This window comes from Chinchilla lanigera, unplaced genomic scaffold (assembly GCF_000276665.1).
Source record: "Chinchilla lanigera isolate Chin_1 unplaced genomic scaffold, ChiLan1.0 scaffold00005, whole genome shotgun sequence".
Taxonomy (NCBI): Eukaryota; Metazoa; Chordata; class Mammalia; order Rodentia; family Chinchillidae; genus Chinchilla; species Chinchilla lanigera.
The window spans coordinates 13,808,875-13,823,948 of NW_004955406.1; the positions used below are offsets into that span (position 1 = coordinate 13,808,875).

Here is a 15,074-nt window from a genome sequence, read left to right on the forward strand (position 1 = left end):
CATCCATAAAACCTTCACAGGAGCAAAAAAGAAATGAAGAAGTAGAAGGAAGTGAGTCTCCAGTGAAAGTTTTCTATAATTTTACTGACTCGGGGCAATGAGCAACACCCACCCCAGCCCGCTGTGACAATTTTTCTGTAGGGGAAGCAGTGCTTTTAGATAATTGGTGATGAAAAGAGGAATAATTAACCTCTAAGGTCTTTAAGGCATGGAGGTTGCTGCACTCTGAGAGATGAGATCAAAATCAGAAATAGATAAGTTGGGCCATAGTTACCATGGCTCTTGGGGACCTTGGTCTAACCAGTAAACATTTTAATTCCAAATTTTACTAGCTGAATGTCTACCAGTTCTGGGCACTCTTACTCCTCTAATTATTTCACTTTCCTGCCTCTCTTTCAGACATAAATATGTGCAATTTTTCCCTGTCCTTTCCCGCTCCTAGATTCAGGAAAGGACTACCACTTCAACAGCCTCCTCAGGTTATAACCAATTGAATGAAAGGCTGCAGAGCTGAAAAGCCATTGGGAGCATCTCTCAGAACTTTCCCTTTTACAGATAAATTGCTCAGGCTCAGAGCAGGAATGATCTCAGTGCTCATTCCTCTTCCAGAGGACTACCAGTGACTACCTGTGAGGTCAAAGGAAAGAGCTCAAAGAGAAGGAGAGTGATTACAGAGATGAATGCAAGAGGGAAGGACATGGAGTCGCAATAAAGGTGTAAAAGATAACAGGAAAGAGCTGCAGATGACAGTAACATACTATAAGAAAGGTGGACGGAATATTGTTGAGGGAATCAAGATAATTGGAATCAAGATAAGGACAAAAATCAAGATTTATAAAGTTTCCTTTGAGGGCAGCATTTTTTGTATTTGTGTCAGCCTTACCAACGTAGAAAGTCATATACACCAATGAAAAGCTGAGGATGATATTAGTCAGTGAATTGTTAAAAGGGTCAGTCAATATAAACTCAATGACTCTTGCACACCAGTATCCAAATACGATGCTTCCAAAAATATCCAAGATGATTCCCAGAATTATATCCAGCTCTATAAAAAAGAAGCAAAGAGTTGAGCAATGAGTTCAGATTCATTCATTGATGGCACTCTGGCTTGCTCTTGAGATTTTGATTGGGGTCCTTATTCTCCAGCAAGTAGGAGTGTCCCATAGAAGCTTAACAAAAGAGGTTCTCTCAGGATGTCTTTTCTATATAAACTGAGGTTTACTTATTCTGAGGCAGAGGATTCAAATATCCTCAGGATGCAGGCAAGGAGCATAAATGTGAAAAACCTGTGACAAATTGGAGAGGTAATACCCAAACAAAAGAAAACCAGGATTGGGGATGTAACTCAGGAGTAATGCCTTGCATGCATGAGACCCTGGGTTCAATCTCCAGCACAGGAAGAGAAAAAGGATTACCAAATTCAAAAATTTTAGAACTAGGTATATTAGTCAGCTTTCCTGTTGCTGAGACAAAATACCTGACACCTGCAATTTAAAAGAGGAAAAGTTTATTTGGTTCACAGTTTCAGAGGTTCAGTCCATGGTTGCCTGGCTCCAAGGCAGAAATGTGATCGTAGAAGGTCATGGTAGAGCAAAACTGCTCACTTCGCTGCTGCTTGGAAGCAAAGCTCAGGGGAAGGACACCAGAGAAGGCGCCAGGGACTAGATACAGTCACACCTCCATGACTCACCAGGACACATCCAAACATGTGGTTTTCTAATCCCTTAGTCAACTCTCAAATCAATCAAGTTGACACTCAAGATTAAGCATCATACTGTTGTCAGGGCTAAGCAAATCATACCCAGGGTTCCTGTGCACCCTGGTTTGCAACTCCTAACCCTAGTCCAGGAAGATTTTGAGAAATGGAGAAGCAAATTTTTTGTTAGTCATAATAACTTTTAATACTAATGCCAGTAAGTGGATATATCAGGAGAGTCCTAAATAATAAAGAACTAATGGAAAAAATTATTATATCTTAAATGCCTAGAGTTCCTTCATCAAGAAGCACTGAAATGTCCCCCAAAAGTCTCATGTGTTCGGAGGTGGGACCTGGTCAGGTCACTGGGGCTGTGACCTGGAGAGGGGTATTCCTGTCTCTGGTTCCTCCCTTCCCTCTCTGCTTCCTGGCTGCCAACGGTTGAGCTTTCTTCTATCATGGCCTTCTACCATGTGTTTGTGGCTTGGATCCAACAAACCATGACCTGACCCTATTAAAAACCCTGACCCAAAATAAACCTCTCCTCCTTGAAATTCTGGGTGATGGATATATTGTCCAGTGATGCAGTGACTAATATAGGCAGCAAGTGGATAGGTACAAAAATTGTTCTATCCCAGATGCCTCACTCTTTCTTTGAGAAACACTGTAAACACTCCCTTATCTACCAATGTTCATTTCTCCTTTTGAATATCCCTCTTTTTGCAACTGTCACAAATATATACCAAGTGGGCATATTTTCCCCCTTTATGCTGTGACTTCCTTTTTCCCTTTCTTCCTTATCTACTAGTTCTACATCTGGAAAAATAACATGGCATCATATTACATATCCCAGTGATAGTTACAAAAATCTGGCTATTGTCACTTCTAGAACCTTCTCCCCAATACTGCATGAACTGTTCTGCTTTCACCCACAGGTTCAAATATAGGATCATGACAATTCTTAACACTCAGCCATTGAAATTAAGATTGATTCAGAAAGGGGTTAAAATGTGACATGGCGTAATCATGTATTTGCATACGCATATACAGGTGCATATTGAGAGAGATGAAATCATTTTTAATGTTTTGCCTTTTGATGTCCAAGGAAATGCATAGATGCCAATTGTTTTCCTGTTACCTGATATATCATTTTAATTGGTCCAAGAGTAAAGTTTAGGGAAAATGAAGACATCTTAAACATATTTTAATTTCAGTAAGTTGGCAAATATCTTTTATGTATTTTAATTTCAAGATGTCCAGAAAGACATCTTGAATGTACTTTAATTTCAACAAGAATGATTTTAGAAAATATATAGACCCAAAAAACGCTCTTACCTCTAAACATGTTAATTTCAGTGGAGGCACCCCGAAAAACTCCAAAAAAAATATGCATGACGCTGCAAAGGACCAATGATTCTCCTCTAAAGAAATCAGTATACATTTTAGAAATGCCTGGAAGGAAAATATAAAATACAGTTAGCCCCATATCATTTTTAATGTCCTTGCTTTGTTTTGTTTGTATTTTGCTATGGTTCTTTTTTGTACTATTTTCTTTAAAATAAAAATTTTAAAAATTTATAAATAAATAAATAAAAATGTCTATATTCCAAAAAGGGGATGAAAATACAATTTAATGTGGCACATAAAAAGTGTGCTCTTGCCTAGGAAATACAAAAAACAGATGGATAGGATGGAGGAAAAGAAGAACATTTAAAACAACCATGATTGGGATGGATCTTTAAGACCATCACAGTCACCATTTTTTTAAAAAAAATTTCTCCATTGCACTTTCTGAATTTCCAGGGATGATGGAACATGGCAATAGCACTCTTTCTTCTGCCGTGGCCTTTACCATGCTTGAGCTTCAAGATGAGACAAATCTTAGGTACCACATTTCGCTTGAATAAACATAAATTTGATTCCAAAAGAACTTCATTTTAGAAATAAGAACAAACTATGATCCAGCAATCATACCCCTAGGCATATATCCAAGAGAATGATAAATGTGTGTCCACACAAAGATTTGTACATGAATGTTCATAGCAGCATTATTAATAATAGCCAGAGAAGAGGAGACAGTTCAGTGCCTAGCAGCTGATGAATAGATAAACAGATTTGGCATATCCCTGCAGTGGGACATTATTCCCCCACAGAAAGGAAAGAAGTGCTTACTAACATATGCTATAACATGCCTGAACCTCGAAAACACTAAGTGAAAGAAGCCAGACACAAAAGGCACATATAGTAACCCTTCTTTATCCATGGTTTTGCTTTCCATAGTTTCAGTTACCAGAAGTCAGTTGTGATCCAAAATATTAAACAGAGAATCCAAGAAATAATATTCGTAAGTTTTAAGTAACTTATTACAACATAATAAGCTGTAAAAATTGTTGTCATTTTTTAGACCAGTATTAGTTATTGCTATTAATTCCCTTACTTGCATAATTTATGAATTAAACTTTATCATAGGTGTACATGTAATAGACAAAACTTACACTATACAGGGTTCAGTAATGTCCAGGGTTTGAGGCACCCACCTGAGATCAGGAAACACATCCCTCATGAAGAAGGAAGGACTATGGTATCATATGGCTTGATTGAGTGACACAAAGTAGCCAGAACAGACAAATACACAGAAACCAAAAATAGATTACAGGTTATCAGGAATAGATTAGAATTTCCACATCTAAGTTTCCATCTGATATCATTTTCTTTCTGCTTCAAAAAGCTTCCTGTAACATTTTTTGTAACACTGGTTTGCTCGCAAAAAAATTCCTTCAGTTTTATTATGTTAAAGAAAGTCTTTATTTCACCTTCCCTTTCGGATATTTTCATTGAGTATAGAATTCTTCATTGGCAGTATTTTCTCTTAGTTCTGTACAAATGTTACTACCTGTTCTTTTGGTTTGTATTTTTTTTTTTAAAGAGAGTTCTGTTATTTTATTGTAAGTCTGCTGTACATGATGTTAACATTGTTATGATTGCTCCTCTGGATATAATGTGCAGTTTTCTCTGGTTGCTTTTAAATTTTTATTTTCCATTGTTTTTAAGGTCTTTGGTTTTTACGTGCCTTGGTGTAGTTTGTGCTTTTTGGGTTTGGAATTTATTGAGATTCTTGAATCTATGGCTTCAGTTTTTATCAAATTTAGAAATTTTTTATCCATTACTTACTCAAATATTTTGGTTCTCTTCTCTCTGCACTCTTTAAGAGACACTTCTGTTAGATCTCTTGAATTTGCCCCACAGCTCACTGAATCTCATGGGGGTTTTTCCACAGTGTTTTTCTCTCTGAGCTTCACTTAGGATACTTTCTATCACTATATCCTCAAATTCATTAATCATCTCTTCTGCAGTATCTAATCCTTTCCTAATTCCACCTAGACTTTTTAAATCTCCAATATTGTGATTTCCACTTCTAAGTCTGATTCAAGTCTACTTTACATCTACAGTGTCTGCTAGCACATTAATAAACCAGCTCTCCAAAATTTAAAAAGTCCTGATTTGTGGTGTTTGTCAATCCATGTACAAATGCTCCCGCCATGCCCAGTGCTAAGCTACCAATCTTTTCACAACTGGTTTGCGAAATTCCTAATTATTTAACAATTCACTATTATTATAAATTGATATGAGCAGGTTCTACAGTATATTTAATTTTTCCTTTTACCTTTTGTACAAATGGAATGTGGCTATAGCAACTTTTTTAGATGGGTTCTTGGTATAATTTTTACCAGATTGTCCTTGAATCCGTGATATCAAGCAATCCCCTGCCTCAGCCTCTCAGATAGCTGGGACTACAGGCAGGCACCAACATATCCCACTTATAATCACTGTTTCAATGTTTCTGTCTACTAATTCTATCATCTGTGTCATTACTGGGTCTTCTACTTATTATTTGTGTACTTTCTATGGGTCATATGTTCCTGCTTCTTTGCACACCTTATAATTTTCTGTTAGATGAGAGACTAGCATATTGTATTTTATTAGGTGCTGTATAGTTTTGCATTCCTAAAAATATTCTTAAGCTTTGTTCCAGAATGCAATTAAATTTCTTGGAACCAGTGTGAACTATTTGAATCTTGCTTTTAAGCTTTGATAGGTACCAGCAAAGAAGCTTTTACTTTAGGGTTAATTCTCACTCCTGAGCCAATAACTTTCTGAGTCCTCTACCTGATGTCCCATAAATCATGAGGGCTTTATTCCTCATTCAGGCAGCAGAAAATCAGAAGAGAACTACAAATATTCCTCATTTAATGATCTGTTTGTTTAACGACTGCTTGGACTTATGACTCATTTTTTTACAGCCCTATACATCTTGTTTATAAAGCCTCAATGTCTTTTTTGTACAGAACGTCTTGTTTATACACTACTGTAATTTTTGCTGATCGTACTGTGTAGTACAGCACTACCATTTTATGTTCTGTTATACATTACAGCACTGCATGTAAGATTTATGCAACCTCATTTAATAACCAATTCACTAACTGTCCTAATCACAGGAACAGAAGTCAGTCATGGAACGAGAAGTACGTGTAGCCTATTGTATTTTAGGCAATTCACTAAGTATACCATGCAACTAAATACATCATCCATGAAAAGACAAATGTCTTCAAAATATATATTATTTCTATTGTTGACTGAGGAAAAATAAGCTGACTTTGTTTAGATATTGAGGCAAAACATCACTTGTTTTGTCTCAATATCCCAAACATGCATGGTTTGCCTGTTTTGATGCAGAAGAGAATGATTTGGAGCATTGTGGTAGATTGACAACCAGTGATCAACTTGTAACACCCAGATGAACTTAATAAATGTGGAGCTGGGAGTGGGAGGCCCACCTGAGGGTTGTTCCCAGCAGCAGAAGAGGCAGAACTGGAGAAGAAGGAAGGCTGTTGGGAGCTGATAGAAGTTGTAAGGAGCTGTTGGTTATCTTGGAGGAGCTTGCCATCCTGGCTTTCCTGATGAACTTGGCTGTTTTCATCCTCTGAGGAGCTTAGGACCTTGTTAGCACTGAGAACAGCTTCAGTTTACTTTGGGGGAGCTCTGGTCCTCACTTTGAGCATCGCTTCCTGGCTCCAGAGGGGAAGATGGTGCACTATCAGTCTCCTGGAGAAGCTTGTCGTGTTGGCTTTCCTGACGGAAACTTGGCTGCCCTGATCATCGGAAGCCCTCACAGTTGCTGAGGATGGCTGTGGTACTTTTGGGGGGAGCTCTGGTTCTTACTTTGAGTGTTGCTTCCCGGCTCCAGTGCAGATCCCTCAGCCTGCTAGCACAGATCCTTTATCCGGCTGGCACAGACTTTCTAGATTCCACCACTGACCTTTGGGCCTTCCCAGAGCATATCTGTGATACAGGCCTGCATGAGACATTGTTGTGGGCTGTAGGCCTCCAGTTGGATTCGTGGGAGGCATTGTTATGGGCTCTAGGTCTTCAGCTGGACTCATGCAGGACATTATTGTAGATCCAGGCCTTCAGCTGGATTCTTTAGTCTTTAGTGTGTGGACAGGTTTCCTGAATCTTTTGAATATCATTCTTTGGGTGACTATTATAAATAATCTTATAAAATATGTATCCCATTTTATATTGTGTCCCCTTGCAAAAAAAACCCAAACCAACACAAGAATGTTCTTCAAAGCCTGTTGAGCACATATGATACAGCTGGAACGGCAGTGCTAGAGGGCCACAAAATCTTATCAGTGCACACTCTATATTGGGCTCGCTTCTAGGGACTCTTTGCTTCCAACAGTTCCTCAGATGACAATGAAAGTGATCCATTTGGAGATAAATAAATTCTGTTATAAACAACCTCTTTAGAAATGATGTTACCTTTCAAATTTTATGATATGTAGAAATATCTCGTATGAGTGCACATATTTTCTCTAGTATTATATGTATACTTCCAAATCATAGCAAACAATTGAACAATTAATCATCACTGTTATCCTTGGCTCTATGACTGTTTTTTTTTTTGTTTGTTTGGTTTGGTTTTTTGGGTTTTTTTCTGGTACCGGGAATTGAACTGATGACTTTGCACTTGCCAGGCAGGCGCTGTGCTGCTGAGCTAAATCCCTAGTCCTCTGTGGCTGTTTTAATTTTTGTCTTACTCACCTGACTAGTAAGCCTCTTTACTTCAAACTTTACATGTCTTTCTAGCCTCCTAGGTATTTACTGCAGAGGTAGACAGGGCGGTGGCTCCCTTAATGCCAGTTTACTACTGACAAGGATATTTGGCATTTTCAGTGATTTTTAGAGTCAAGCAGGTTCCTGGTTCTGTGATACGTTGTTAGTAGTATTTTAGTTTCACTAGTCTCTTGCAAAGAGGTACAGAAGCACCTTCATTACTGATCCAAAACTGCACATTCAAACCACAGCTTCCAGCAATATCAACTGCATGATCAGTCTAATCTTGAAGAATTCATGCAAGGTACTAAATGCCAGGAAAGGGCATGTGAAGAAATATAGGACTAGGTGCTTTATTGCTTTGCTAAAGGTCATATCTGATTGCATCTGTTTTCCAATTGTGATTATTGAGGAGCACTTTCTATACCATTGCTACATCATAAGATACCTCGATTTTCTGAATAATTTTCATCCCTCATTTTTCTGACATGTGAGGGCCCAATACTGTCTGAAGCCAGCTGATGTGACGATTTGTTGGTGGCTGCTGATTTCTATCATAAAGGTTCTTAGCAAGTATGTGTTCTTAAGAAAAACAAATCATTTTCATTGAACTATTGTAATATGAGGTCTAACTATTCCCTCTACTCCCTCAAGTATTTTCTTTCCCCAGCTTTGAGCAAATCCTTCACCTGGATACACTAGTGAGTTCCCATCTAAAGACTCAAAAGTGAGCTTCTGCAGAAGACTGGACTGCCTTCTCCAAGCTGGCTCCCATCTCTGCAGTAATTTTCTCTGTGCACTGTAACTACTTTGACCCTCCTGAACACCCAACTCTGGATCAGCTTAACTTAAGGAAACCCCCAGGCTCCGCCTAAGTTACCCTAGTCCACTCCAAGACCTTGAAGTGTTCACTGGGTGATGGGTGGAGGCAAGAGCCATCAAGGGTGCATCTCTTTTTCTCCCTCTCAGGAATCATCATCCTGCATTGTCTGAGGTCCAATAACTCTTCACACATTTTGTCCATTTCTTTAGTTGTTTCAGGATGGAAGGTAAATCCAGCTCCTGCTACTCTGTTTTGGCCAGAGGAGCACATAAATAGAGGGACCTTGTAGCTGTGATGAGTTTATAGAACTGGGTACTAGCTCTGCACTTCTTTTACTTAAAAATAGAAATGCCAAATTTAAGAATATATCAGCTAGGGGCTGGGAATTTAGCTCAGCGGCAAAAGCGCCTGCCTGGCAAGCGCAAGGTCGTGAGTTCGGTTCCCAGTACCAGAGAAAAACAAAAAAAAGAAAAAAAAAAGAATATATCAGCTACATCTGCTTGTTACTCCTCAGAAATACTGCACTGTATGTATGTTCTCCTTATGGGACTTCATTTTGATACTTCCTACAGGACTGACAACTGGTGGTCAATTTATAACCCCCAGCTGAACTGAGGAAGCAAGGTGGTGGGTGTGGGATACCCACCTGGGGATTGTTGCCAGCAGCATAAGAGGCAGAACTGGAGAAGGAGAAAAAGGCTGTTGGGAGCTGAGAGGCTGTTGGGAACTGATAGAAGCTTTAAGGAGCTGTTAACTGTTTTGGAGGAGCTTGTCATGCTGGCTTTCCTGATGAACCCGGCTGCTTTCATCCTCGAGGAGCTCGGGACCTTGTTGGCACTGAGAATGGCTTTAATTCACTTTGGGTGAGCTCTTGTCCTCACTTTGAGCATCGCTTCCTGGCTCCAGAGGAGAAGATGATGCACTGCTGGTTTCCTGGAGAAGCTTGCTGCTTTGGCTTCCCTGATGGGAACTTGGCCATCTTGATCATTGGAGGTGCTCGGGACCTCACTGTTGCTGAGGATGGCTGTGGTACCTTTCGGGGGAGCTCTGGTTCTTCTGAGCGTCGCTTCCTGGCTGCAGTGCAGATCTCTCAGCCTGGTAGCACGGATTCTTCATCCCGCTGGCACAGACTTCCTAGATTTCACCACTGACCTTTGGGCCTTCGCAGCGCAGATCCATGAAACAGGCCTGCATAAGATATTGTTATGGGCTCTGAGCCTCCAGCTGGACTTGTGGGAGGCACTGTTATGAGCGCTAGGTCTTCAGCTGGACTCATGCAGGACATTTCCATAGCATCCAGGCCCTCAGGTAGTTTCCTTGGTCTTAATGTGTGGACAGGTTTCCTGCACTGTTTTGTATATCATTCTTTGGGTGACTATTATAAATAATCTTATAAAATATATATCCTCTATATTATTTTTCTCCTTGTAAAAATTACCCCCAAACCAACACACTGTCCTTCCTAGTGCCCACTGCTTTTAAAGCAGTTTGAAAAACTGCTGTGGCCTTTTATGACTATATAAAGTAGAATAAAATAGTAAAATACTTGATAGCTTAGAAAAAGAACATATCGGCTACAGTTGTTCATTATGTAAACCAATGCAACTGTGAATTGATATAGAAAAGACTGTGCAATATACTTTTAAAAGCAGCTGTCTGATATAATTCTTTGCTTAATTAAAACCAAAACTTATCACATTAAATGGTATTTTTCATCAAAACAAAATTAGACCTAATTAACATTCTGTTTTCTCCCTTTTGGAATTTTGAGACATATAGTAACTGAGTAAGTAAATATAACTAGGAGATTATTATTATTATTATTATTATCTCTATTAACACTATAGACAGTTTAAAACAAAGGAGATCAGTTCTTTCCAGTGTTTAATCAATGTGCAACAGCAGAATATTCAAATGTTATCTATCTTTGCAAATATCTCCTAAATAACAGAATAAATGTCAGGATTGCTCAGAATTTGATTATGGATGAGTATCTAAGACGTTATTTCTGTTCTTCCTGTTTCATTATTGTACCCAACCAAAAACAGCAAAGATAACAAGAGGCAAGATAAGTCATAACCTTCTCATCTTACTGCTTGTTACCAACTTTGACTATGACAGAAGGCACACAACTACGGATTAAGCAGGTCTGAAGATTATTAGCACATTTGATTTCTCTGGTAAAGAAATCCATTCATTTTCCTCTTAAATTCAATAAATTAACCAGAAGCAAGTAAAGGTTTATTGTATGACATTTGGGGTTTGATTTATAGACATTTTTAAGAGTAAAACACTTAATGACTCTTCACTTCTTTATTGGATTAATGTGGAACTAACGTATTGATTCACTGTAAAATTTAGAAAAAGAAAGAATAAAGCAGGAAAGCCTGTAATTAACCCTGAAGTCTTTTTCTAAGCATATAATTTTCTTTACTCAGTGAAGATCATACTAAAGCATTATATTTTATTATTCCCTTACAAGACCTTCTTCCAGATTTGCTTTAAAATAAAAATCATTTGAACCCATGCACTTTCTAAAACAAATATGCATAGAAAAGTTTTCTTTAACTTGCTTACAAGCATCCAGTACTTTTTGCCATGGGCCAGCCCACCTCAGATATAGGATGTACAGGTTTTATGGTAGAGAAGGGCACTTCCCCTAAAGAGGCACCATTCGCACTGTAGAAGTTATAATTTTGTATATGATGATAGTTTTTAGAAAAAAATAACTTTTTCTAAAAATTGATGTATTGTGACAACTAGAAATAAACTGTTTTGGAGCCAGGTGTGGTGACACACACCTATAATCCCAGCACTTGGAGGCAGGAGGTGGAGGAGGGAGGATCGCCTCAAGCTCCAGGCCAGCCTGGGCTACATAATGAATTCAAGCCCAGCCTGATCTGCATAGGGAGACTCTGTCTCAAAAAAAAAAAAAAAAAAAAAAAAAAAAAGAACAAAAAATCCAAGAAGTCAACTGTTTTGAAGGGGAAAAAAAAACCACTTATCTAACTCACATGAAGGAAATATATGGTAGCCCTGCCAACACCAAAAATAAGAGAGAGTGATTTTCTGCATAAAAATAAGTCAAATTTGTCTTACTAAGAAAAAATGCTACTGGATTCAGAACTCATTCAGGCATGTCTAAACTTTTAGCTTGCTTGGGAAGCACTGAGGAAGGAAGAATTGTCCTAGGCTGCATATTAGACAGATAGATCTCAAAAATTCCTTGTTTATATTTGTCATTACAACATTTTTTTAAAGAAATCAAACAGCTTTCAAGGCAATATGTTAGTTCCACATTAAGCCAATAAAGAAGTGAGGAGTAATTGTGAGTTTTACTCTGAAAAACTATAAATCAAAACCAAAATGTCATACAGTGTTACTGCATAAAAGAAAGATCAAAAGCTACCCAAATACCTTCAGTAATTTTGTTTTAGAGAAACAGAAAACTTTCTATTGTACTCCTCTTTTGAAAAACATTGAGTGTGGAAACCACATTGAATAACATTTATAGTTTCCCTTAATAACCATATGCAGTCAAGATATTGCAAAAAAGGCAGCAGAAAGAGAATGAAGTAATAAAACAAGGGCCAAATACAAATAGCTGAAAGGAAAAATATTAGGTGAAGAAAAGACCAGGAAAGGATTGTACTTAGGAGAACAGAGAATGCAGGAACAGACTCTGAGAACTATAACTCCTTTGTGATGATTTAAACATCACCACCAAAAGTGTCTAAATCCTTCCTGTGTGAAATGAATGTAAAAACAGAAGTACCATTGGCTGAAAAGTTGGCATCTTCTCATCGCAATCATAGGGTAACATCTTTGCTCTAAACACAACCAATACTCTAAAGTTGGTAAGGAAAAGTTATTTTGATTCAAATACAGAAACCATAGAATCCAACTACTTAATATTTTTACTGCTATGTTGATAAAACATGAAAATAGAGTGACATTGTAGAGTGAAATCACCATTTGCCTTACCAAGTAAGATGAGTAATAATATAAAACTTCAAACCATGTTAAGAATAAACTTCTATTGAATGAATACATTTGGGTGGCAGACTATATCCTTTTCTTTCAAATAAACACTACAGCTGCGCATCCTCAGATACTCCAAAATGGAGATAGTTTTCACAAGAGGTAATGAGGCCTTGGAAAGACTTATTAAGGGTTTTTAATGGTAAACAAACTCACCAACTTAAAATCTTCACCTTGTGGCTTTGAATTCGGTGGCAAAGAATAAGAATGCCAATGTTTTTTTGCCTTCTAAAGAGTACATGTCCTACTTGAGAGCTTCCTTTGAAATATACTTAGTATTATTTATGTCAGATCTTTAGTGCCTGTCTTATCTGCTCTGGTTCCTTCAAGTTAATCAGTGCTCTATCCTTAAAAAAGAAAGCACTAAATCCAACTCTGCCAGATGCACAATTCATGCAAGAAAAATATAATGAAAAGATAATAATGTATCCTCATATCTTCAAGAGAATGAAAGAAAATAAATCTAACATACCAATAGTTTCTAATGAGTTTGCAGAATGAAGAGGATCTATTATGCTAAGGGCGATGGTAAAGAATATGCAACATTGCAAATCCCACGAGCGTTCATTGAATCTCATTACCACATATCCAGTCAAGACAAGTTCAGCAAAAATGCTAATCAATCCAGTTAACGAGATCTGCAAACCAATTCATAACATGGCTTAGATTTAACATCCGATGATAGCATGACTGCATTTACTTGCATCCTAAGAATCAGATCTTGGTTATATTGTTTAACTGACACATAAAAATTACACATATTTATGAAGTACAAAGTATACTATATGTAATGATCAAATCAGGGTAATTAGTGTATCATCTCAAAATTTTTTTTTGCACTGGAAACACAAAATTTTCTCTTCCAGCTATTTTGAAATATTGTATAAAATAAATTATTCATAACTACAGTTATCCCTCTGTGCTGGAGTCTAATCCTCCTAGCTAACTGTATTTTTGTTCCCATTAACCAACATTTTCATTAATCCCTCTCTGAGTTTTTTCTCCCAATCTCTGGGAATCACTATTCTGTTCTCTACATCTATGAAATCAAATTTTTTTATTTCCATTGCAACTTTATTTCATTCTTTTCTCATTTTTTTCTTTTCTCATTTGAACATTTTCTTCCTATTTCACAATATCTAGTATACACTTTGGTCTGTATTTACATTTTTAGTTCCTCACACCAGAGAAACAATGCAGTATTTTTACACATGTGTGTCCAATTTATTTCACTTAAAAGTATGTTCCCAAGGTGCATCCATTTATCTAGAAATGTCTCCAAGATTACCCTTCTTTTTTTTTTTTTTTTTTTTTTTGGTTTTTCTGTGGTACCGGGAACCGAACTCACGACCTTGCGCTTGCCAGGCAGGCGTTTTTGCCACTGAGCTAAATCCCCAGCCCCCCTTCTTTTTTTTTAATTTTAAAAATAAAAGGAGGAAAACATTAACAGACAGACAATATTTTACAAAATAGCAAAAGAACAGTACAGACAATACAGAGTTACAAACAAAGTGGTAGGAAATTAACAATGCTTGTTGTATTGCTTATTGATATCTTCAAAGTGGTTTCTCATGAAAACAGATAGAGACATGCAATATTGATCAATCAAGGACTCATTGACAGTTTCTATAGAAGACAGTAGAACAACTATGTTAACTATCCTGTATACACATACATACAAAATTTCTCCTTCTTTCCCTTCTCTTTTCCCACATCCCAGTTGCCCTTTACCCTTGAGTGTTTTCCTATCATTTCACAATGTCTATCATACAAGATTACCCTTCTTTATGACAGAGTAATACTCCATTATATAAAAGAACCACATCTTCTTGATTCATTCATTGGTTGATGAGCATTTGGGCTGCTTCCAAGATTTAGCTATTATAAATTGTGCTGCTATAAACATGGGTGTGCATGTATTGCCCTGATATGGTGTTTTGAATTGTTTTGGGAAGATACCAAGAAGGGGAATAGCTGGGTCAAATGGAACCTCTAGTCTTAGTTTTTTGAGGAATCTCCACACAGATTTCCACAGTGGCTGCGCCAGTCTGCACTCCCACCGGCAGTGCAAAAGGGTTCATTTTTCCCCTCAGCCCTGCCAGCATTTGTTATTGGTTGATTTCTTGGGAATAGCCATTCTTTCTGGAGTGAGATGAAAGCTCAGCATTTCTCAAATGACAAGTGCTGTTGAACATTTTTTCATACGTTAATTTGCTGTTTCTACTTCATCTGACAAGTGTGTATTTATTTCAAATGGCCATCTTTAAATTTGGAAGGGTCTGATTTTTTTGAGTTCTTCATAGGTTCTAGACAGTAGGCCTTTGTCTGTGGAACAGTTGGTGAAACTTTTTCCTGCAGCGTGACATGATGGTACACACTCCTATAATCCCAGCACTC

General features: G+C 37.6%; 1 protein-coding gene across 2 annotated transcripts in view; it reads right to left on the reverse strand.

The window, feature by feature from the left end:
• Window positions 1-15,074, reverse strand: part of Slc9c2 (solute carrier family 9, member C2 (putative)) — a 104,869-nt gene that overhangs the window by 74,777 nt on the left and 15,018 nt on the right. For both annotated transcript variants that reach the window (XM_013520788.1, XM_013520790.1), the window contains exons 5-7: window positions 13,150-13,315; window positions 3,032-3,148; window positions 884-1,045 (exon numbers count right to left, since the gene is read on the reverse strand). In XM_013520788.1, coding sequence (XP_013376242.1) covers window positions 884-1,045; window positions 3,032-3,148; window positions 13,150-13,315 — 445 coding nt within the window. The remainder of the gene's footprint in view (window positions 1-883; window positions 1,046-3,031; window positions 3,149-13,149; window positions 13,316-15,074) is intronic.